Consider the following 25,754-nt stretch of genomic DNA (forward strand, 5'->3'; position numbering starts at 1 on the left):
ATTCTTTGGTTTATGAGAAGTTAAAGTTTCGGGAGTTTATTTTAAGGTGCTTTGACTTTTAAGAGGCCAAAAATTGACTTTATTTTCCGTAAGTTATTTTCAAAAACTTCCTTCTTGAAAGTTGTAGAGCTTGGCAATACGAGTTCGTAGACATATGACACGCCTCAAACGAATGTCGTATGAGAAAGTTATGGTTAGAGGAAGTTAGTTTCCGGGTGTGGAAAGTGTTTAAGTAAAAAAATGTGTGTGGGTTATTTTGGAAACCCTAACACAAATCAGCTCTCTCTCTCTTCTCACTCTCCTCACTCACTTCTCTCTCTCCCTCTCCCGAACTCACCCGCACACCAAACTTCCGCCGGAGCTAGCTCCGCCGTCCGGCCACCATTTGGACCGCCACCAGTCCCATTCGACTCCCACAAGTGCTCTCTTCAAGGCTGGACAGCTGCTGCTCGGTGTGGCATGCCGGAATCGGAGCCTTGTTGCCGGAAAGAGGGATGTTGTGTCTCCGGTCGGACTCACCGTTTCCGACAGCGACGAGGGGCATCCTTAGGTGAGTTTTGATCCTCTCCTCCTTCTAGTTGTGGCTAGGCATAGATTAAAGCAAGTTTTTAAGGTTTTGAGGCCAGTTTTGCAGGTTTTGTAGTTTGATTTGTGGTTACTGTTTCAGGGCAGTTTCCGGCCAAAATTGGTTGAAGCCTCAGGTATGAAAGTTGTTCCCCTTGCTTCAAGCTTCAACTTTGCTGTTGGGAGTTTTCTCAAATTCGGAAGTTTATGGTGCCGCGTAGGGTCCACTCGCCGCCGCCTGTGGCGACGCGTGGCAACACGTCCGGCAATATTTGTGGCTTAGTTTGCTATGTTTTAGCTAGCTCTTGTTGTGGTGGGCTTGTTGAGATGTAGAATTTCTAGGTTGTGAGAAATGTTTGTATGTTAGGACTTTAAGTTTGTTATTAGGCTTGGTTGAGGTTTGAGTTAGGGTTTGAGGATTATAGGCAGCCTCTTTGGGTCGCTAAGTTTGACGACTTTGGAAAGTTGTCCTCCCTTGAACTAAGGGTTAGTTTAAGGGTATTGTGTTAACCTATAGTATTTTAGTTGCTAAGGTTTTAATTGTGTGATTTTAGGTGATTTTTGAAGTTGTGTTTTCGCTTGCTATTGTCGGTTGTGGAAATTGTAGTGGGATATTTAGGTGAGTAAATCTTACCAAGGTTCACTTTTGAACCTAATGTGATTATGGTCATATGATGATAATGATGATGATGTTGGATTTAATAATATGCTTTTAATTGTTTTAAAAATATATGAGCTTGATCGCCAACGGCTCATAGGCCGGTAAGATAAAACAAGTTTTCTTTATATGCTATTTTGAGATTCATGTGATTATAATTTTATTGATTATTGATAGATTATTCTTGTGGAATATCTATATTTTATTCATGTAAATATATCTATGTGGAAGGATATAATTTATGATGTGATATTGTGTTGTTGAGGATAATGATGTGATATTGTGTTGTTGAGAATAATGATGTGATATTGTGTTGTTGAGGATAATGTTGTGATATTATGATTGTTAGATAAATAGCCAAACCGGGTTCCAAGCCTTTAATTGAGTGATTGGTTGTGGTTAAGATGCTATTTATCATTTTTTGTGTTTGATATTAGACAGTCAAACCGGGTTCCAAGCCTTTGGCCAGATGATTGGTTGCGGTTAGGAATAGAGCTCTAGTTTGTCTGTCAATGTAAGTCCTGGGAGATACTGTATGGTATCTGAGACCCATGGGTACACATTTTGTTGTTGTATGTCATGAGAGGTATTTATTAATACCTGGGACTCATGGGTACAGGTTAATTGAAAAAGTGTTGGATTTGTGGATTTTATTTATTGATATAAATTGCTCATGTGATTTAATTGGTAATTTGAGGTTTTGGTGTTATTTTGAGAATTACTCATACGGGTTTTTTAGCTTACCAGGTTTGTTGTTTACAACCCGGTGCACTAATTCTTGGTGTAGGGGTTAAACCTGCAGGTGAGGATCAGCAGGGTTGAGGCGGAGGCTTAGTGGCAGGGTTTTTTGTTTGGATTTTGTTGTACATTGTATAATTTTATACTTGGGGTAGACAACATTAAACTCATGTGAGCATTTTCATTTTCTTGACTTTCAAGTTTATGTAAACAAATAAGGAAATGTAATATTTTACTCAGTGTTGAGTTGTGTAACATTTACATTCCGCATTAAGTTTAGTTTTCCTTAAATTTTGTTTGAAAACAGGTTTTGGGATTATATTATTTTAAGTTATATCATGCCAAAATTTTTGAAAATTATATTTTGAAAATTAGGGCGTGACATTTGCCATCACTATAAGCACCTTGGCCAAAACCGACAAGTGGGTTAATCGCTATTACTTTCTTCACATTGTTGTGTCAACTAGAATCAACTGATCAATGAGGCACATTAGAGGATAATGATAATATGGTCGCAACTTGCCATGATATCCAAATTGCACACATATAACGTGACGTAGATGTATCATGAAGGAGTTATAACTACAACTAGTTAAGCTCCTAGATAGTCTTACATGTCCAAAAGCATTCCAACATGAAAAATGCACAAAGTACGTACTACCATATAGCTGTTCCGAATATATAGAAACACCAAGTTTAAAAGCAAAGTACTACCACATACATATAGAAAGCACCAAGTTCACCAAAACAGACCAGATCATGCACCCTACAGGTATTTGCTAATGATGAACTTTGCCCACTCATTCCTTAACACATCCAAATCATCTTGGGTGTTGACAAGTTTGTTTCTCCTGTCCCATTGAAAAACATAATGTTAAAGTTAGACATGAACATGACATTATCCCGAAAATCTGATTCCCAACACAAACACAAATAGTAGTTGATTGTACCTTTGTCACAAAAGAGTGATCCTGATCATGTATGATACTCGATCTGACATCATCTTTCCCGTTCATGGTATATAGAGTTCCGCTTATTTTATAGCCACTGTAACTGAGAACTTCATTGCTCGGCTTGTTTGAAAGCCATCTCACAATTTCAGGGATGTTAGCAGCTGATTCACTCATTTGGTCAGCAACCTACAATATCATAACAGATTAACAATTAATTAAGATACAACTTCAGATTACCAGTCTATATGTAAGGTTACATCATGAGTTCCTGAATCTGAGGAAGAGAGATGATGAGAGTGTTATAGAGTTCGAGCAAAGGTTCATCTCTATGAGTTATCATGTTACTCATTTGATCCCCAACGAAAAGAGCAAGATTGAGATGTTTATTGGGGGGCTAAGTGGGATCTATGCTGAGAAGATGACCGGAGTGGTCTACCCGACTTTTGTTGATGTTGTTGGTGTTGCTATAGCTATTGAGACACGGAGGTCGTTGGGTTCTACATCTAGAGATTTTGGCGGTCCTAGTCAGGGTCCATCCAAGAAGGCTGCCTCTTCATCCGCCTCTGGATCTTTAGCCGGTAGTGGTTATAGCAGTGGATCGACTTCTAGTGCTCAGACCTAAGACATGGGACATCACAAGAGCCCTTTCCAGAGCGAGTTGGGTAGGCAACGGACAGGTTAGTTTGGCGCTGGTGCCAGTTTTCAAGGTGGGACATCCGGTGGTCAGACTTTTTCCTTTGGGCAGCAACAGTCCACAGGGTGCTTTCAGTGTGGTAGTTTGGACCACTTCAGGAGAGATTGTCCCTTATTCGCTCAGAGGACTGCTTCCACCCCTACTCAACTAGCTGGATAGTCTTCAGCCAGAGGTTCCAACAGTGGTACTCATGGCAGTTCAGCAGCTGGGGGCGGCTCTCAGCAGGGTAGTGATCAGCGTGGACGTCCCATGACTCGCGCTAGACTTCATGCTATGACCCACTAGGAGGGTCGTACTTCTCCAGATGTCATCATTGGTACGTTATTAATTTTTGGTCAGCCTGCATTTACTTTAATTGATCCCGGAGCTATGCATTCATTTATGTCTAGTAGATTTGCCCTCCACGCCAATGTGCCATCATCGTCTCTTCCAGGCGAGTGGCATGTATCTCTACCCTCCGGGGAGGTGATGAGAATAGATTGGATGTTTAGTGGTTGTAAAGTATTAGTGGAGGGATTTAATTTCAAGGCCGATCTAATTTCTTTAGATATAGTAGAGTTTGATGTGATCTTGGGAATGAACTTCTTAGAGGCATATAGAGCTATGGTAGATTTTTCCGAAAAGTAATTGTCACATCCCGACCTTTAAATTTTTACCTTATTTACTAGCTTGGTATTAATAAGAATTTTACCGTCTCCGTCAATGAGTTATGATTTAATTGGTCCCTAGAGGGGTTTTGAGGGACGATATTTTCAGAGAATTATTCATAGGAGAAAAATTTGACGACGGTAAAAATGGTAAAATTTAGCTAGTAAAAAGTAATTTTTATTAGGGTATTATTTTTCGGGGTGTTTTATTTTGGAGTAAGTGTGGGTATATAGGTTTTGGACCTGTTGGGTGAGGCCCAAACCCATTTCTCCTCTCTCTCTCTCTCTTCTCCTCTCCCTCCCGACTTCTCTCCCGAGCTCTCCCAACCCCTAAACTTTCCGACCGCCGTCCGCTGCCGTCCGGCCGAGATAGGAGGCGTGCTTGGTGTCGAATTGAAGCTTGGAGCATCCTCTACAAGTTTGGATAGGTGGCAGCCCATGTCACGCCGCCGTGAAGGAGAACGATCGCCGAGAAGTCACGGCTGTGTGCGGGGGCGTTCTCGCCGGAACTTCTTTTTCCGGCCACCAAAATCGGAGCTGTCGGTCTCGTCTTGAAGCTCTCCCTTCTAGCAGCAAACCCCAAAAAGGATTCATCCTAACTCGAGCTAGGTAAGGAGAATTGAAGGTTTAAAGTTTCTAGGGTTCTTCTAGGATGTTTTTGCTCGATTGACCTAGTTAGGCTTGGAATTGGTGTTTGTGCTAGTTAGGAATGTTGTAGAGGGAATTGAGAGGAAGATGGTGTTAAAATTTGGTGGGCATTGGAGGTCGCCGGAGTCGGCTTCCGGCCGCCGCTGCCGGCAGAGTTGGCGCCGCCGCCGCCGCTGTGGGGGAGATTTTTATGGTTTTAAATGTGGAATATTTAGGGGTGTTTATTGTTATGAATTATGGAATTTTTGGATGAGTTTTGGATAGGTTTGTGAATTTCCGAAGTTTGGTAATTTTGGCGGATTAATAAGGTAGAATCCGGCCGTTGGATTAAAGTCGTATAATCTGTGGAAGGGTGTAGTTTAGGCTGCTGGTTTTAGTGTTGAGGTGCGGACCGTATCGAAGTTAGGCAATGATGAGCGAAAGTATGGTTCTCGGTTAATTTTGACTATTTTGTTTAAATATTGGATTTTTAGTTGGGAAATTAATTATATATATGTGCCAGGGTTCGAGGGAACCTCACTGGAGTGGCGACTTGGATTTCGTCGGGCTTATGCCTAGAGTTGTAAGTGGACCTTTGTTTTAATTGAAAAGCATGCGACGAATTATCTTGTTGATCATTTATTTTCTTCTGCTGAGATTTATTTTCTTTCTCGGATATTTGGCAATTTTCCTCCTTTGGAGAGATCCCGAAAATGAGATTTTCGGTGGATGTGTTTATTGGATATTTTGTGTATAGTATGTATATAAATGCTAGCTAGCCATACGTGCTTGATCCGTCATAATGAGGTAAAATACCATTATGGCGTGACGTGAGTGTTAGACACAAGCGTAGTAGGCCTATATGATAACTATTCTCTTTTCTGGTTCATATAGGTTTTCATATAGGGAGTCCACACGTATATACACTCGTGCTTTTCTGCCATAATGAGGAAAAATTCCATTATGGTGTGACGTGAGCATTAGACGCAAGCGTAGTAGCCTTATACGAATTTCTATTTTGCTTATTCCTTCATAGAATTCGTATAAGGAGTATGACGAGTATAAATACATACACACATATATATTTTTATATATAATTTAGCTTGAGAGGCTTTATTTTTGTTAAGTTTGGAGACTAGCCGGAGCTAGTCATGAAATTGCCAATTGTTGAGTTGAGAGCTTTTGAGCTGCCGCATGCAGTATATTTTCTATGAAATTCAAATTGGGAATGCATAAATATTTATTAATTTATTTTTGTCCACTCACTCTAACGTGTTTCAAATGTTTTCCCCTGGGCCATTCGTTTTAAAATGCCCAGTTTGCAGGATTGCATAGTTGAGGTCAGGCGTACATGGAGATGAGGCATAGTCATCATATAGCTTCCGCTTGTTAATTTATTATGTTTCATTTCTTCCTATTAGAGTTGCTCTGAACGTATAATGGGTTGGATATGAGATTTGTTTAGATTAGTAATTAATTTGGGTGGTGTTGTGATTTGGGGAGCAAGAAGGCTCCAAGAGTTTAAGGTTGGATTTAAATTTTCAAAAGTGTTTGCAAGTTTTATTAGAAAGGTTTGTCCATTTTCAAGGTAGGTTATGCCAATTTTTCGGTAAACTTTCCTTGGAGGTGGTCCCCGTAGGATTTACTTCGGGTTTCAGGGTGAAATTCGGGGTGGGTCCTGACAGTAATGGTGTTTCGAAGTCCAAGTAGACCTGAGGTTGCATTTCAAGGGGAAAGAGATGTTATTTCGAATTGCCTGATATCAGCTGTTGCTGCTAGAAAATTGTTAAATAAAGGCTGTCAGACATATTTAGCACACATTGTGGATACGTGTGGGAGTTTTGGGAGTAGAGGATATTCCTGTAGTAAGGGAGTTTCCGGATGTTTTTCCCGAGGAGTTGCCGGGTTTGCCTCCTGAAAGGGAGATAGACTTTTCTATTGAGTTACTTCTTGGAACTATGCCTATCTCACAAGCCCTTTACAGAATGGCTCCAGCTGAATTGAAAGAGTTGAAGACTCAACTGCAGGAGTTGGTAGACAAGGGTTTTATTCGGCCTAGCATGTCTCCATGGGGTGCTCTGGTGTTGTTTGTTAAGAAGAAAAATGGCACCATGAGATTATGCATTGATTATAGGAAGCTAAATCAAGTTACTGTGAAGAATAAATATCCTTTGCCTCGCATCGATGATTTGTTTGATCAGTTGAAGGGTGCTTCTGTTTTCTCAAAGATTGACTTGAGATCTGGTTATCATCAGTTGCGGATCAGGGCGTGTTGGGGGTGCGTTGTGCGCTGCCTAGTGTTGCCGAGGCACTGCTGGGCACGGCAGGGGCCCTTAGGGGTCAGCCAATGTGCCGGTAGTGTTGCCATCAACAGGGACATCGACATTCATGTCTTCCACTTCAGTTTTGTAAGAAAAAACAAGCCCAAATCAATTGAACCCTTCAAGTACCTAAAGATGTGTTTAACACCAGTCCAATGACATTGCGTTGGCGCAGAGCTAAACCTAGCTAACAAGTTTACTGAGAATGCAATGTCTGGTCTTGTGCATTGTGCCAAGTATAGGAGAGCTCCGATAGCGCTTAGGTACGGAATTTCTGCTCCAAGGACTTTCCTCATCCTCCTCTTTAGGACGGAATGAGTCCTTTTTGATATCCAGACTTCGCGTGACCATGAGAGTCCCAAGAGGGTGAGCTTTGTCCATATTAAATCGCTTGAGCATTTTTTGGACATAAGCTGACTGGTGAATCAATATTCCAGTCTCTCAATGCTCTAGCTCTAAGCCTAGACAAAATCGAGTTTTCCCAAGATCCTTCATCTCAAACTCGGATTTCAAGTAGGCCTCGGTGTCATCAATTTCCTTGAGATTACCGATGATGTTCATGTCATCAACATAGACGGCTACTATACTTGTTCTTTTAATGAACACGCATGGGCATAGATTGTCATTCTTATGTCCATTCCCAATCAAGTAGTCACTTAGACGATTATACCACATTCATCTGGATTGTTTCAATCCATATAGTGAACGCCGCAACTTTATTGCATAGACACTCTGTGGTTTAGAGTCACTTGATTTGGGTAGTTAAAGTCCGTCAGGCACTTTCATATATATCTCTGAATCAAGATCCCCACATAGATATGCAGTAACCACATCCATAAGCTGCATGCTTAGTTTTTTGGACACTATCAAACTGACTAAGTAGCGAAAGGTAATGACGTCCATAACGAGAGAATATGTCTCCTCGTAGTCAATTCCAAGGCGTTGAGAAAATCTTTGCGCCACAAGTCGCGCTTTATAGCGCATGACTTCATGTTTCTCATTCCGCTATCAAACAAAAACTCATTTATGTCCAATAGGCTTCACATGCATACCACTATCGGACCGAAAACTTGCCTTTTCGCTAGAGTCTAGTTCAGCCTGGATTGCTTCCTTCCATTTCAACCAATCTACTCAACGTTGACATTCTGCAACCGAGCGTGGTTCAATCTCATCGTCGTCGATAATCACTTGAGCGACGGAATAAGCAAAAGCATCATCAATAGTCATGGAACTTCTTTCCATCATACCGTGCGCATCGGTATACTTTAGTGAGATTTCTTTGTTCTCCAACATCAACATTGGATCCAAGGCGTCCCCTAGATACGCTAACATTGATTCTTGGACATAACTATAGTCAAAGACAATCTCATGTGAAGGATTCACAGTGTTGATGATGAGTGGATCATTTTGTGCCTTACTATCACGCCTTTTGCGTGGCACAATATCTATTGAACCAGCAGGTCTCCCCTTCTTCTTGGTGGGAGCTGAGGCCGTGGCCACACCGCCACCATGAGCGTCCGGCGCGTCCAAGACGCCATTGCCGAGCCCGGGTGCGGCCGGTAAAGTCCCTCTTGTGGGGACTTCTAACCTTGCAGGAACATTTGCAGGTATAATTGATCTTGTCACTTTTGCGATATCGGTAAATGAGTCAGGCATCGAATCTGCAACTCTTCCAAGATTGAGAATACACTGAACTTCTAAATCACTCTCAGAAGTGCGGGGATCATAACGAGACCAAGTTAATTCTCAACGTTCAATTGGAACGGAAACGGTCATGTCTCCTCCTAACGGTTGGAAGAATGTCTCGTCAAAGATACAATCTACGAATCTCGTAGTAAATAGATCTCCTATCAAAGGTTCTAAATAGCGGACAATCGTACGATATTGATAGCCAACATAAATACCTAATCGTCTTTGAGGACCCATCTTAGTACGCAGTGGAGGCGTAATAGGCACATAAACCGCGCAACCAAATATGCATAAGTGTGAAATGTCAAGCTCATATCCAGTTACCAACTGGTACGCACTAAATGGTTGGGTTGCAATGGGTCTAAAACGAGTAAGTGCAACTGCATGCAAAATTGCATAACCCCAGGCAGAAACAGGCAAGTTGGTGCGCATCACCAAGGCCCGTGTAATCAATTGTAAGCACTTAATTGTAGCTTCTGCAAGACCGTTTTGTGAATGCACATGGGGTAGGAGATGTTCTACTTCAATCCTGATAGACATGCAATAGTCGTCAAAAGACTTAGACGTAAACTCTCCAGCATTGTCCAATCGAATAGACTTGATTGGATGATCAGGGTGGTGAGCCCGGACCTTACTAATTTGAGCTAGGAGTTTAGCAAATGCAGCGTTTCTTGTGGATAGCAAAACAATGTGTGACCAACACGTTGATGCATCGACTAGAACCATGAAATATCGAAATGGTCTGCACTCTAGTTTGATAGGTCCACAAATATCACCTTGGATTCTTTGTAGGAATGGAATGTCACGCCCAAATTTTTGAAAACCCCAATTTTTGAAAATTTATCCTTTCGAAAATTGGGGTTTTCAAAAATTTGGGCATGATGTAACTCAAAATCTTAAAATTCCAAAACTTGCTCAACAACTTCCAAACTAAAAACAAACACTGGAATTGTAAACATCAACAAACTCATTAACCGAGTTAAATATTATGTCTCCTTAATTACAACAACTTCAAAAGTCTAATAATAAAAAGTCGCTCACAAGAGCTTAAAAACAACCGCCATGATATACAAAAAGTACAGCACCTAAAACCCAGCTCCTAAGCCACTGCCTCAACCCTGTTGATCATCATCTGCAGGTCTAACCCCTACACCATAAATTGGTGCACCAGGTTGTAAACAACAAACCTGGTAAGCTTAAAAAGCTCGTACGAGTAACTCTCAAAATAAAACTCAACAATTCCAACATCACATAAGATAACACTAGAAATTCCTGCATTAATAACTTAATTCGGCAATCACCTAAAAGTAAGAGAATTTAAAAGAAATAATTAAGAGAACACAACAATTTAAAATCACTCAAAATCATAACTGAATCCTGCAAAAAACGTAGTTTAGGATTCCACTAAAAATCACACAAAATTAAAGAATCTCTTGCATTAAGCATAGTTCAGAAGATACTTAAACAAGGAATTTAAATGACAACATATAAGAACATCACACAATCATTTCTCAATCCTTATTTATGAGTTCGTCAACGCATAGTCATCCCTCATAAGCGACTAGACAAATACATACTCATGGGTTCATCAACACATAGTCATCCCCCATGAAGTACCGACAGACTAGAGCTCTAAACTGACCGTAATCAATCACCCGACCAAGGCTTGGTTCCCGGTCCACCACAAAGGCTCTTAATCTAATACACACAATCACCACTAAGGCACACATCCACAACTAATACAAAAATAACCACATCAATAGAACCAGACAAGCGACACCTCACTATAATATACCTTTTCACAAAGAGATATATATACACACACATAGATTTTCTCACAAGAATAATCTACCAAGAACTAAAGATATTATAGTCACTAGAATCTTAAAAATAATCATTTAAAAAGAAAACTTGTTTTCTCTTACTTATGAGCCATTGACGATCAAGCTCGTATATTTTAAAATAAACAGAAAGGAAAACATAATTTTTAAATCATTATCATCATCACAATCATCATAATCATCAATATTTTCATCAACATTATCATCATCATAATCATCAACATTTTCATCAACATAATCAATATCAACCTCATCATAATAATCATTATCATCATCAAAATAATCATTATCATCTTCATCATAATAATCATATCATCCTCATCATAATAATTCATTATCATCAAAATCATCATTATCATCAAACAATAATAATTTGGGTCCCAAAGTGAAAGTTGGTGAGATTTTACTCATTTTAACTCCCGCTGCGTCTTCACACAAACACAAAGAAAAGCTCAAACCAAGCTCCCGATAACCACCTATTAATAAATTGTTCACTTTAGTAACCAACATGACCAAAACACTTCCCCCTTGAACCAAGACTCTACCCTTGACCCAAGGTCTTGTCCTTCAAGACAACCCTTCTTCCGAGACCTCCTAAGGTCATAGGAACCCTCAACCAACCTATTGAAAAAGGTTAACAAGATTTTCAAAACTCAAACACCAAAGCTTAACAACCTCTCACGATTCTCAACTTAGTCTTAAACCTAAGATGCAAACCTTGATCATAACATAACCTCGTGACATGTCAACATGCTTGTATCGACGAACACAAGCTAACAGTTACTCCTAACCTACCAACCCCTGCCGGACGCGCCGCCACTCACCACAACAAATGTCGCTGAGTGGGCCCCACACGCCACCCCAAAACTTTCAAATTTGGGCAAACTCAAAACACGAAACTTGTAGATGGAAGAGAGGGGAGCATCTTTTATACCTGAGGTTTCAACCGGTTTGGTCGGAATCGGCCGGAAAATACCTCGAACAGTACCACGAATTCAAGTTTCAAATATGCAAATTCGGGGATCAAAACTCCAAAATCGTGTTTCAATCTACACCTAGCCACAACCAGAAGAGGAAAAGGACCAAAACTCACCTAGGGTCGCCGCCGTAAACGGCGTTTTCCAATCTCGGCAACGCTACCGACTCCGACCGAAGGACATCGATTACTGGCGTCGTCTCCGGCTTCACCACTGTGCCACACTGCCCTAGACTTGGAAGCGGTGGTCCTACGAACCCAACGAGACCGGCGGAGTCCCAAACGGCAACCGGATGGCTGAGTTCCAAGTTGGTGAAGGTGAGGGTGCGAGACGGAGTTGGGAGAGAGGACAGAGACTGAGTTGGGCTTTTCTACAATTTAGGGTTTCTAAAATAAAACCCACAAATTTTCTACTTATACCAATTCCAAAACTGGAAACTAACTTCCTCTGACAGTAACTTTCTCATACGACATCTGTTTCACGTGTGACGCGTGTCTACGAACTCATATCGCCAAACTCTACAACTTTTATGAAGGAAGCTTTCGAAAATAACTTACTGATAAAAAAGTCAACTCTTGACCCTTTAAAACAATAAAGAAATCTCTCGAACACCTCCGCTCTTCCTTTGAACCTCAAAACACACTAACTTTTAACTCAAAAATTCCCAAATAATATTAGAAACTAATATCAAAATTCCGGGGTATTACATGGAATGTTTTGTTTAGAATCACTAGCAAAAGATGGTCTTGCATTCAATTTGGCTAGTGAACAAGCTTTGCAAAACGAGCGGTGAGCATTAGAGATAGCCATAGAGGCATTTGGAGTCTTGGCAATGGCCTTGGAGGCCGAGCCTATGGCAGGTGCATCATGCACGGCTGCATCACCTATTTCTGTGGAAGGAGGAGCTCCAACACGCTTCAGTGCTCGGAAAAATGGATGTCCATGTGAATTCTTGAGAATTCGGATCATCATGTCACGTCCGGGATGTCCCAAACGATCATGAAAGCTTGTATGAGTCAGAGTCTCAAAAGTTGCGAGTAACTACATAGGATTCGATGATCCTGATGGTTGTAAGATACAAACCGCTTGTTTGACTCATGAGCTTCTCTAAGATGCGTTTACGGCCGCAGTCATTAGAGGTGATAAACAAAAACTCTTGTCCATTCTCATTGAACATTTCCAGGTGAAATCCGTTGGCACGAATGTCCTTAAATGATAGCAAGGTTCGATTAGCCTTAGGCGCATAAAGCGCGTCAGTGACATGTGTCATTGTGCCATTTGGCAACAAGAACTGCGCATTGCCTCAGCCTTGAATTACAGGCGAGGAACCAATCATGGTTGTCACTGAGGATTTGTGAGGCAAAAAGTCCGTAAATAACAACCTATTCCTTAGAATAGTGTGGGTAGTCCCACTGTCAGCTAGACACTCAATTTCGCCACGAGACATCTACACAAATATGTGAAATTACTTAGTCTTGGATTAAGACAAGGCGAACACTCTGATTAAACATAGAGGGGTTAATCGGGAATTTAAACCAAATTGGAACCCGAATGAGTGCAATTACATGGCATGAAAATTAATTTCATGAAGTTACAGCAATTTGGCCGGCCAAGAGGCTCGGCAGTTGCACCAAAAAGGCGTTGGACGTGCGCTTACAACGTTGGCAGAAAGAAGAAGCCTGCTAGGAGCTCACAAGGGCTCGGCAGGGCGCAGCCTAGGGCCTGTCCACTCAAGGAGACATGCAGGGGCGCGGGAGTGCAAGGCCACGGGCAGGGGCGCGCGTGGCAGAGGCTTATCCGGGGCGCGGTTGAGTCTCAGCGACGCGCAACAGCACCCAACAGCGTGTAGGGGCGCGGGCGGTGCGCGGCAAAGCGCCTGGGCACGTACCCTTTGTTCCGGCAGGGCGCCACCCTCGCACCTTGAGGTGCGGCAAGGGTTCCTGGGCGCGCACTCTCTGGTGCGGCAGGGGTGCCTGGGCACGCACTCTAGGGTGCGGCAGGGGTGCTTGGGCGCGCACCCTCGGGTGTGGCAGGGGCCCTCTAGGGGCGCAGGCAGCTGCCCAACGCGCACAGCACACAACAGAGACGCTCAGGGGCGCCTTAGGGGCGCTGTGATAGTGCCAAAACACTGCAGTTTGCTGCCTTAGTGTTTTTTTTGCGGTTTTTCGCAATTTTTTGCATATGTTTTGCCATTCTTTATGCCATAACCAATTGTAAGACCACGAAAATATGTGGATTTAGTATATTTGCCATGTAATGAAGCTTATAGCTTTGTGCAATTTGAACCATTCATAAGGGAATAAATTCTCAATCCATTCAACACATTTGAACATAAAGGAGAGATTTTATTAATGCCAACTGAAAAATACATCAAAGGATGTCTAATTCCATAAAAACTGACTGAAAATTCGAAAATAACTATGGCTAAACATTTGCCAAACAGAAAATAGCAGAGAAAAAAGTCTAATCAAAAGAGTTCATCAAAATCCGCAGCATCCATGTGCGCATGACTAGCTCGCTTCTTAGCTTCGAAATCTGCTATGGTGAGATTGGTGGAAGGCTCAGCACCAATGTCATCTCCCCCAGTAAAGTTAGCTTCTTGAGCCAAGTACTGCTTGTGTCTTCTATAGGTATCAATAGCTTCTTTGCTAGCATGGCAATCATGATGCAAGTGAGCGATAGATCCGCACATATAGCATGGAGATCGCCTCTTCTGGTTCGAGTTAGATGGAGGATTTCGGCCTTGGCCGGATTTCTCACCTTGGAGGCCACGACCGCGGATATTGTTCCTAGGAGGGGGCGGAATTTCCGTCATCACGCCTCCAAGTGTTGCTGCGGTTGTTTCCATGCCGATTATTGCCATTACCGTGACCACGTGGCTGATTTTGCTCACGTTCATATGGTGCAGGTTTTTTGTTTCTTCTTTTCCTTGGAGCTTTACCTCTACTAGCTTGGTTGGACTCAAGAATCTTCTTAGTCCCAACCGGCCTTGCATTGTTATTGAGGATAATCTCCTGGTGCCGCTCTTTCTTTGCTAACATGCATATGAGGTTACTGAATGACGTAACGCAGTTCTGCTCATACTTAAGGCGATACTGATGGCTGCTCATTGATGACGAAAAAGTGTACAAAGTCTTCTCAATCAGATCTTTGTCAATCTTGTCAACGCCACAAAAGCTTATTTCTAGTTGGAGGTCTAACATAGCTTGGTTGTAATCCTCAACTTTAGCAAAATCCATTAGTCTAATGGATTCCCATCGAGCAGTCAACTCTGGAATGAGTACATCATGTATGTTGTAGAAGCGTTGCTTCAAGACATCCCATAGATCCTTGGGGTACGGTCTTCCCATTTCAGGTATTGTTTCTTTAGAGTGGGATGAATGTGGCGCCTCAGAAACATGAGGGCTTATGCCTTGGCCTCGTCACTTGCTTGAAGGCCATTCGGCGGCGGAAAGATGGTGGTTGTCAACCGCTTGCCGATGAACGTATTCGTCACATCGGACACCCATCGGTGATATTCCTTACCTCGGTTATCGAGGATCTCGAACTCGGGCCTGGATGGCTCAGTCATCTACAAAAGACAAGGGGATTGGAATTAGTGAACCAATGATGTGGTCATAAAATCGATGCAAATAAAAGCAGGTGACGCGTAATCGTAGTCACAATCGATTCTTCCCTTGTAGGCGACGCTCACAGCTGTCGTAGTGACGCGTAATCGCAGTCGCAAATATATGGTGACGCATATGTCGCAGTCACAAAGTGTAATAGAGGATGGGAACCCCAAAAAAACTCCCAAACCCTATTCCCCCCTACCCCCCCCCCCCCAAACCCCCCAATCCCATCATAGAGAGGGGATAGATGGAAAGGCTACTAAGCCCAAACTATAAACTGAAATTCGGAAAGCATTAACCTTAATTAAAAATTTACCTCTGATGAGTTTGAGTCGATTGCAGCCTTCGATTGAGGGTTGGGAACCTTTCTGCCTTTCCTTGGAAGACGAGCAATCTTGAAATCTTGAAATCTTTGGTTTCTAGAGACTGTCGAGAGGAGAAACAACTTTTCACCTATTTCTGCTTCGAGTTTGGAGCTGAAATTTTGACAAGAGGAGCACCACTGGAAGAGGAAGCTATACCCAAAAATCAAGTCGATCAGAGCACGGGAAGGCGGTGAACCGGTGGTTGTTGGCGGTGACGGTCTGGAAACTTCTGGTGGCCGGTTCAGGAACTTTTCGGCCGGTTCTCGGGGTGAGACCGGTGGGGTTGGAACCGGGACGTCGAGGGTTTTCTGTGGATATGAAATTCCAGCCATGGACAGAGGAAAATCCGGCCGGAAATCAGGAAAAACGAAATGGGCAGATTTGGGTTTCGGGAAAAGTTTGGGTTTTCAAAGGTTTTAGGGTTTTTTGGGATGGTTGGCCTATTATCTCTTGATTAGGGCACTAAGTCTGATAACGTGATGTAGAGTATGTAAATATGAGAGAAAAGGTCTACTCATGTCATTGATATCATAGCCTTTATATAGACATTACATAGAGAATCCCTGTAAATCAGGGTTTGATATCTAACAGATATTCTAGTCTAATAAAGAGAAGATTCGGTCAAGACACATCATCAAGGATAAGAATGTAAATTCCTTCAACAATAAGAATAATTTTGGTCAATATGCAAAAAAAATGAATTCAACTAGTCTAATTTACCGACCACTCAATTGTGGTGTAAATAATTAAACATCAACTAAAAATGTCTCAACAAAGCTTTTAGAAATTAAACCCATTTTAATATTCCGTTAAGAATGTCTGAAATTTTGAAACCCTAACAAAAAACTTTCTCCTTCACCTGAGGGTTGAAACTAATGCTTGCTTCAGGTTCAAGTTTATAAGTGCGCGATTTTAATCCCAAGGTCCTCCCTTCCCCAAGATCTGCCATGATTGAGATAGAGAACAAGACATTGACATCTTCTTCGACTTCTTCCACGCAGTGGGTAACATTTACTCTCTAAACATCCCCATAAAGGATCCACGGGTATAATCCTTAAGCAGTGATGATTTTTTCGAGGAGAAAGACCTTAGGCTGTCGAAGTTCCAAGCAGTGAGATTAGGACATGTTAATACTTAATTCCAAAACACACGACCTTAAAATCAACATGAATCTAGATTGTGGTAACAATAGACCAATTACCAAGCTCTTTATAAACACCGAAGTCAATGTCGACAATCATGACTGAGAGGTAACACACTATCTAAGTCGAAAGTTAAAACACCAAAACAATATTATTTACATTAACTTGAGATCAACCTATCCTAGACGTTGTTCTTTAGAAGTCAACAAATGTAAACCTATAATTATTTTATATAGTTATATTTTAATAAAAAAAAAAATGATGTTATTCACATATCCTATTTTGTTAGGGAGTGGATTCCACACACCAAGGTATTAGTGATGCGAAGATAGAATGATGACTGGAAACCCTCAATGTCTTTCTCTAGCCTTTTCATTTTTCATCCGATCAAATTAAGCGTTCAAAACTTCTTCGACTTCACGTCCTCACCTTCTGTGTTTGAAACACCTGGACTAGTTTTTTAGGTTTCAATTTTATTAACGGCAATTGCATAATACATGATAGTGTCATGTGGATGACTAGATTTAAAATGTTGAGACTACATATTAGGTGTTCGGATCACTTACCCCTATATGTATATAAGAATTTTCAAATTTGTTATTCACATACTTTATTTATTTTTCTATTAGTATAATTCAGTTTTATTTACAAATTACCATTTTCAATATGTTTCACGATTGACTCTCATCATGGAGGGTTTGTGTGATACATATGTCTAAGCAACCATATTCAACAGCTCTTAAACCAGGCATAAGCATCAGACTGACTTGAGCCGCCTACACCATCATTAAGATAGCTTCAGCAACTTTCTATAGCCACCGAGCTTCGCTTGAATGGCGTCAAAACACGCCCTCACGTGCGACACCAAGGAGGCACCATAGAAGCCTTAAGGCCATTTAGGACTCCAATACCACGTTGAAGAAAAGAAAAGCTCAACTATTTCCCATTCTATTTATGTAATAACTACATATTTACTAGCTACCTACTGTTATTATGTCAACATAAATATATTGACTGACTTAGAGACCTATAATCCACTGTATCAACAATTTGTGAACAACGTCATCCTAAAAATAATATATCTCTGAAATAATAATAATTTACCTGATAAAAAAAAACTGGAATAACAATAAATATTGTCACGTGTGATATAAAATTACAATAACTAAAGCGTAAAAGTAAAGCAAAACGTGAACTACAAGAACAAGTTAAAACTGAAAACGAAAAACAAAAAACAGTTCGAGTCAATTACGCCGACGGTAGAAAGAAAACCAAATTTGAATCTGCAAGTTTTTTATTTTTTTATTTTTTTATTTTGGGATAAACAGGGATTTCTTTTTCTTAGGGTGCAGGTCTTGTTTTCTTCTCCGGTATGCATTAAACCACCTTCTGTCCTTTTCCCGGTGACCTTAAAATGGAATTAATGGCATCCTAGACCAAGTCGTTATCTCCGCAAAATTACCATCCTCTCCCCCCTACCTCCTTGACCCACGCCCCCGGTCCCACACACAATCCCATTATAAAACCCCAACCCAAGGAATTGAAATTCCCACAGAAAACGAAGCCCAAAGCCGTAATTTAAACGAGGAGTGCGGTGGTGTAAGAGAAAGAGAGAAGGGACTCGTGGAGGGTGGGTGTGAGCGATGCGTGGAGGTCAGGGCAGGTGGTGAGTGGCAGAGACACAGTAAAAACCTCCTCCGAGATCTAATGGCCCATCATCTCAAACCCTTCTTCGCTTCTTCTTCTGAGACGGAATAGAATAGACTCACAACAACAAGAGAACGAGTCAATTCAATCCCTCCCTCCGATTTTCAGGTCCGTTTCTTCTCTCTTCTCTTGCATTGCTCCTTTAATTCCTCTACATTGCCTCCGATTCGCTGCTTTGTCTCCCCTTCTTCTGAATTGACCTTCTTGTTTGTGTTTGAGTTTTATTGGGAGCTGAATTATTGTTCTGATGTTGGATGGTGTGGTGTAGGGATGAGTGAGACGGCGAAAGTGTTGTACATAGTGGTGGTGGATGGCGAGGAGAAGAGAGAAAAAGGGAAAGAGTCCTTTCGATATACGCGTCCGGTTTTGCAGAGCTCTCTGCAACTCATGGGATGCAAACCTCGTCACGCCTTCAAGGTCTCTACTTTCGAATTTTGGATTCTTTTGTCAATTTTTTTGTTTGTTTGTTATTGTGGCGTTTTGGTTTTTCTAGTGTGTTTGATTTGGGAAATACTGATATTTGTAGTGTTTTTTCGGGTAGATCTGGGTTTGCATGAAACTTGTTCTTGGATATTTTTCAGAATTTCACTGTTGAGAGTAATGTTGATGGAGGTCTAGCTGAAGAATTGAAAAAATTATAATCTAAGGTCAGGTCAACGAAGGCTTCTTGGAACTAGTTTTTTGGTCTTCTATGTGTACTATTGGAGTTCTGGGAGTTGTTTGTGGAAGATGTCATTATCACAGATTAGTCCAGGTTTCCTCTAAATTTTGATTAAAACAAAAGGTGGGGCTATTACAATTCTTGTGTCGCGTTCAACATCCTGTTAAAAGGTCCTGCTGGTGGAGCCATTATCTCTTGTTGGTTAAACCACCTTAACTGATTTTTCTCTCATCTGTCCATTTTATTTTTAATTTTCCTTAAATTCTGTGTCTTTTGGTACCCACAGTTCAACTGTCGACCTTGTTGTTTGATGAGGATCTCCGGTTTTCTGCAATAGTTGTTGTTGAGTTACATTGTTGCTGTGTGATTACTCAATATGTGATGACTTAACATTGATACCTGGGTTTAGAAAGATCGATCATGTTCTGTCTATAATTGGCCATGATCTTGAGGATTTGTCCAACCCGAACATAAATGAGGTTTCTTTAGTGTTAAGTCCTTGGTTGCTTGGACACTATCAAGTGTATAAAGTCTCTGTGCTGTGGAATTGACCAGAGGATGACCCTTAATTGTATAGTGTTTTAAGCTGTCGAGAGCTTGGTCTTCTTTTATGGTGTTTTTTGTTTGTTTAGAACATCAGTCTCTGCACTTTTCATTAATCGTGGGTCTGTGCTTTTGGAATATTTATGTTAACTGATAGATTCATTGATTCCTAATTAGAGGTTTGTTCCAGTTGTCAGGCTGTTACAACTTATGGTAGCATCATGTTGGTGCTGTAGTTTGGGTTTTTATTACGTACTTTCATTAATTAATTGGGAATTGGAACAGTCAAATGGTTGTGTATACTTGTATTTCCTGCAGTTTAGAAACTTAGACACTAATGGTTGACAATTTTTTTTTTCTTTGATCAGATCAGTCAACGAGTTTTTGAGTTGATAAGAAATGTAAGTTCATGTGAGGCCTTGCTTCCGGAGGGGACAGAGAATGTTTCCCCCAGTAAATCCGAGGCTTCCAAGAATACGGTTTCCGGGAAAGATCATAAAAGTAAGAGTGTACCATTTGAAATGTACAAAACACGTACGACTGTTGTAGTTAGGCGAGAAACTTTCTTGGATGTTGTTTGCGATGCTCTGGCCGAGTACAAGTATGTTGGTCCAAATCAGAGGGCTGACTTAGTTTTCGCATGCAGGTATGAAGTCTTGTATCTTTTGGAAATCATAATCTCACACACACACACACACACACACTGCATTTTGAAAGGTAGACTGTGATTTATCTCCCTTTTCCTGTAACATTCTGACCATTTACTTAACATGCTGTTCATCATTGCTTGGGAACAGAATAGATAAATGCATAGTTTTGAAAGCTGTAGTAGTGAAGAAGGGGCCTTAATAATATTGTCTTTTCTTCCCGACCACATCCTTAATGATAAAAGCAGAAAACGTGTAGAATTTCTGTTGCAACTTGGAACATAATGCATCTTTGAAGCTTTCTTTTTGTGTGGTTAATTTTTAAGTTATTGTTACTATTAGTCTAGCCATCAGCAAGTAGTTGATGTTTCTTTTACAGTAAACGATCTCCTCCATTTCTTAGATTGAACATGCTTAGTAGTCAACTATGCGATGTTCTCTTTTTTTTAATCTGAACTTGATTTGTGCAGCTCTAGTTTTGGAATAAGGGGATTAGAGTTGGAACATGAATATAATATCATGGTACATTTTGGGAGTTTAAATGGGAGATGCTCAATCGTGCTTTTTGATCTTGTTGTTTAGAGTCATTATGAATGCTTTTACATTGCATTCTCTTAGAGTTCAGAATTATTTGTATCTGTAGTGCGCACTGTACCCAATTATTTATCTTCGGATATTTTCTCCATGCAGAGTCCGAGAAAGGAAGGAATCTGTAACTGTACTGTTATGTGGCACCAGTGGATGTGGAAAATCTACTTTGTCTTCATTGCTGGTATTTAAGTTCCCTAGTTCTTTGTTTTTATGGTTCCTTTTTGACTCTTAATCTGACATAATAGTTGGTAATGTTTTTCCTTTTCTAGAGTTATATGTAATGATTTGGATAGTTAATAACAACGTCTATGTGCTGTTACAGTAACTATATCATTTTCGTTGAGTCTAAACCATATCATCTTGCAGGGTAGTAGGTTGGGAATCACAACTGTGATATCTACTGACTCGATTCGGCACATGATGAGGAGTTTTGCAGATGAGAAGCAAAATCCTTTACTATGGGCTTCAACCTACCACGCAGGGGAGTGTTTGGATCCAGTGGCAGTTGCAGAAGCAAAAGCCAAAAAGAAAGCCAAAAAGTCGGCTGCAAGTTCACAGTCACTTTCCAAAGATGGAATGGTGGATGGCTCTCCTTCTGGGAGATCTGATTCTCAGATGTCAGACGCTGGTTCGAGTACTGCTGAATTGATCAGTTCAAAGCAGATGGCCATTGAAGGATTCAAGGCACAAAGTGAGATGGTAATTGACAGTCTTGACTGTCTTATTACTGCATGGGAGGAAAGAAAAGAATCAGTTATTGTAGAAGGTGTTCACTTGAGCCTTAATTTTGTGGTATGTCATATCTAATTCTCTTCCCCTTTGTTGTCTCTTGGTTTGAACTTGTTCTCTTCCTGTTTTTTATAACATACATATTTACTTAAATTTAAATATATAATAAACTTAACTCCTCCATCTCAATAATTGTTTGAACCACAGATGGGGCTTATGAAGAAACACCCTTCCATCATACCATTCATGATATATATCTCAAATGAGGATAAGCACCTGGAGAGATTTGCAGTACGTGCAAAGTATATGACACTGGACCCAGCAAAGAACAAGTACGTGAAGTACATCCGAAACATCAGAACAATCCAAGAATATCTCTGCCAGAGGGCTGATAAGCATCTTGTCCCGAAAATTAACAACACTAATGTTGACAAGAGTGTGGCAGCAATCCATGCAACAGTCTTTAGCTGCCTCCGTAGGCGTGAAGCCGGGGAACAACTTTACGATACCATGAGAAACACAGTTACTGTAGTGGATGAGGAGTATAGGAACCAGCGTGCAGCCAATTCTTTGAGTTCAAAGGGGATGTTTCAACTTATCCAGAGGAAAGGGTCATCTAGGCAGCTGATGGCTCTTGTCAATACCGACGGATCTGTAGCAAAGGCTTGGCCTGTTGATTCAGTCGTCAGTAATGGGAATCCTATATTTTGCCATGGGACTGAGATGGAGATAGGCAGTGCGGAGCAAGTGAATCTTCAGTTTGGTCTCTATGGTCTAAGCGCCTGGCCCAAAGATGGTGGCCCAAGCTGTGCTGGAAGTGTTGACGGGTCGAGGGCTGATGATACTGAGACTGTAAGTAGGCATTTCTCTTCTTGCTGCAGCTCACCACGATCAGAGGGACCTGCCAAGGAGGTACCTTCTAATCTCTAATTTTGATTATTCAAGAAAAAAACTTTGTGAAGATCAGTTTCCGTAGTTAGGTGTAATTTGAGAATATTCCAAACCTATTTTCTAAAGGGAAAATTTCAAGAACAGTACATGAAGTTTTCTCCAGTGAGAATTAAGGTTACTCAATTTCCGAAACTATCACATAAGTACATAAACTATTGAACCCAACCCATATAGGTATATGCTGTTAACAATTCCGTTAGTCTGTGTGTTAACTGTTACATATTTGAGGGCAAATCCGTCTCTACAATCATGAAGGAAAAAAAAAAAAGTAAATCCCCACCATCTCCTCTCCTCTATTCTTTTTTGGTCAAATCCATCTCCTCTATTCACCACCAGTATCCCAGCCCTCACACCGGTGACTGCCGAAGCGCCATGTCTCCCCACCTCTGAGCTATGGCCCAACTCACCATTGGAAAGCTCAATCGCGACAATTTTGTAACTCAATTCTCGACTCACCTACTCACAAGGCCTCACCTACAAGAAACAAAACGACCTAGAATCTCAAGAAGGATCTTGTAGAGCTTCAATTACTAGATACCCATTTTCTTCAAATAAGATTGAACACTCAGAACCTCTTTTTTTTGTTCTCAAATTGATGAATCATCAACCAAATCCAAATATCCAAATGTTTATTCAATCAACCAATGAACAAAAAACCCAGAACCTCTCCTACACCAATCAATCAACCAACTTAATATATTTCAATAAAAATTGATGAATCAATCAATACCGACCAAAAATATTGTTGATTGGAACGTCAAATTAATCAACCCAAAACCCAGTTTTTTGGCTAACCTTCATCTTCTTCAGAAACTCCGAATCACTAGAGCTTTAGCTTTTCAAAACCGTCCCCAACCCCTTTGCAGGCTCGCCCTTCTTGATTATGTGTTTTGTACGGGCATGCATACAAGAATGATGGCTGGTTTTGGTTTTCAGAGTTTGAGAGCTAGAGGTAAAGGAAAAGGGAGAAGGAGAATTGATTTGGAGACAGGCGACGGCAACGCCGGCGAGAATGGTTGGGCGTGAGCGTGAGAGATAGAGACTTAAAATGGGGAAAGAGTGAGTTGGATATGAGGATACATTTTTATCCTTCGTTTATGCAAGAATTACATCCTCTTAACGGCATAGTTGATGACATGTACATAAATTGGACCGAGTTTAATAGTCCATGTACTTATGTGATAGTTTTGAAAGTTGAGTAATCTTAATTCTCAGTGGAGAAAAACTCGTGTACTGTTCTTAAAATTTTCCCTTTTCTAAATGATCAATCGAACAAATCTTGAAATATTTGTTATGGGTTTGTATAGTATTGGTTGTATGATTTGATCTTCAATAGATGTTTAACTTGGATACTGCAAATATGTTCAGATTTTGCAAACTTGTTCAAAGTTGTTTTCTTAATATTCACCTATTTACTTATGTATACCTTCAGCTGAAGGAGGACAACTCAGTACATGGCAGTGATGAAGAGGTTGATGAATCAGCTGATGTAGGCAGTGATGAGGAATTAAGTGATGATGGTGACAAACAGGTTGACGAGGAGGTATGTTGGTTTGTTTTAGTTCACTATTAGATTATGTTGGAAATCAAAAAAGACCAAGAGGTCAACTTAACACTTCTGCATGTGATGTTTCTGCTTGCCCAATATGTATGTTGGCACACATGCATCTATATATCTATACATGTGGGGGATTTAATATGTTTGTAACGATGACTGATAGATTAAGATAATGCATAAACTTGATACTTAGCTGCTGATCTGAATCGAGTATATTTCCTGCTATTTGTACAGATAGGGTCGGTGGATGAGGAGTCTACAAAATCTGATGAAGAGTATGAGGACCTGGCAATGCAGGACGTTCAGGGGAATGGATACTGGTTAGATGATGCTATGGAGCGCGATATTAAGATATTCCCTGTTTCTGAGGACTCATCAGCCAATAAGGATGTGGATAAGTATCGCCAGAACCTGGATCTCTTTCTTAGAACTAGTAGGGAGTCATTTTCTGAACCACTATGTTCATATACTTCTCTCTTTACGGAGAAGAATGAGATGAAAATGCCGTGCTCTGGCAACGTGAAAATTAGAAAACGGCGGTCCCTTAGCATTCCAGCATTGGGAAGGCATGGGTCAGAAATAAGGGGTGCCATACTTTCTGGTGCCCCTCAGTGCTGACGCTACATTTTGTTGCAGCTTAGTGCTCTCATCTCGGTGGTCTATATCTCTCTTTTTATGTTTAGATCTCCTTTTTCATTTAGAGTACCTTAGGTTTAAGTATCACCGATATGTAGTTATGTACAGTTGTGCTTCTGAGACTTGCAATGAAATGAGTATGAGATGCCTTATGAACTATGTATGATGAAAGTGAGAATCCCAGATGCTAGAATTGCATGCTGCAGGCCCTACAGTTAATTTTGGTAGGATACCAACGCACTTTTCGTGATTTTGTCTGACAGGGATTGGCCATATACTCACCAAGTTGCTGAGGCCAGGTATAAAACAGAGGGAGGAGTTGCACCTTGAGTAGGACAATGAATGTAGTTTTGTTGCTCCCTCATTTACCGAAGGGGTGAGAAAGCCGACAGATAGAAATCTTATCTCATGGTAACATCGTTTGAGCCTATCCCACTAATTTTGGTGGCCGGGAATGGTAACACCAAAACCTCCCCGGGCTGAAACTCATTCAGCATTTGGTTGCTGGCCAGCTGGTTCCCAGAGTTGCAAAGTTACTTGCAAATTGAGCACATCTTCAACATGGGAAATGGGGTTAGGCTGGTACTTCCTTTTATGTTAAAAAGCTGGCTGAATTTCTACGACTGATGACAGATAGTATTGCTCTGGATTGCTGTTCTAATACCGGACATTTTATCCAGCCAAATATCTTGAGGATTAGGCCTCAAAGGATGGAGTCACCCATACGAAAGGGATTAACCTTCTTGCATCCTTCAGAATAGTTCTGAAAGCATCTGTGTACATCCGTTCATACCGATAAAAGCGAAAGAGGTAGTTCAGTAGTTGGTTTATGCATCTGTTAAGAGGGATTAAATATCTGCTCAGGTTCAATACTCGGTTAAGAATCCGATACGAAATCGTTGCC

At 41.0% G+C, this 25,754-nt stretch overlaps 2 protein-coding genes across 2 annotated transcripts; one reads left to right on the forward strand and one right to left on the reverse strand.

Annotated features, from left to right (window-relative positions):
* Positions 1-14,176: 14,176 nt before the first annotated feature.
* LOC101295107 lies at positions 14,177-15,059 on the reverse strand. Its single transcript, XM_004292999.1, has 2 exons — positions 14,651-15,059; positions 14,177-14,541 (listed from the first exon to the last, which is right to left on the reverse strand). The coding sequence occupies exons 1-2, from the start codon at positions 15,057-15,059 to the stop codon at positions 14,177-14,179; spliced, it is 774 nt and encodes a 257-aa protein (XP_004293047.1).
* Positions 15,060-18,378: 3,319 nt separating this feature from the next.
* On the forward strand, positions 18,379-25,009 carry LOC101297694 (uncharacterized protein DDB_G0273453/DDB_G0273565-like). Its single transcript, XM_004291524.1, has 8 exons — positions 18,379-18,642; positions 18,803-18,951; positions 20,107-20,384; positions 21,076-21,157; positions 21,343-21,768; positions 21,913-22,617; positions 24,089-24,199; positions 24,449-25,009. Exons 2-8 carry the CDS (start codon positions 18,805-18,807, stop codon positions 24,830-24,832), a joined length of 2,133 nt encoding a protein of 710 aa, XP_004291572.1. The 5' UTR covers positions 18,379-18,642; positions 18,803-18,804; the 3' UTR covers positions 24,833-25,009.
* Positions 25,010-25,754: the final 745 nt, after the last annotated feature.

Source organism: Fragaria vesca, linkage group LG2, assembly GCF_000184155.1.
Source record: "Fragaria vesca subsp. vesca linkage group LG2, FraVesHawaii_1.0, whole genome shotgun sequence".
In the NCBI taxonomy this organism is placed as follows: Eukaryota; Viridiplantae; Streptophyta; class Magnoliopsida; order Rosales; family Rosaceae; genus Fragaria; species Fragaria vesca.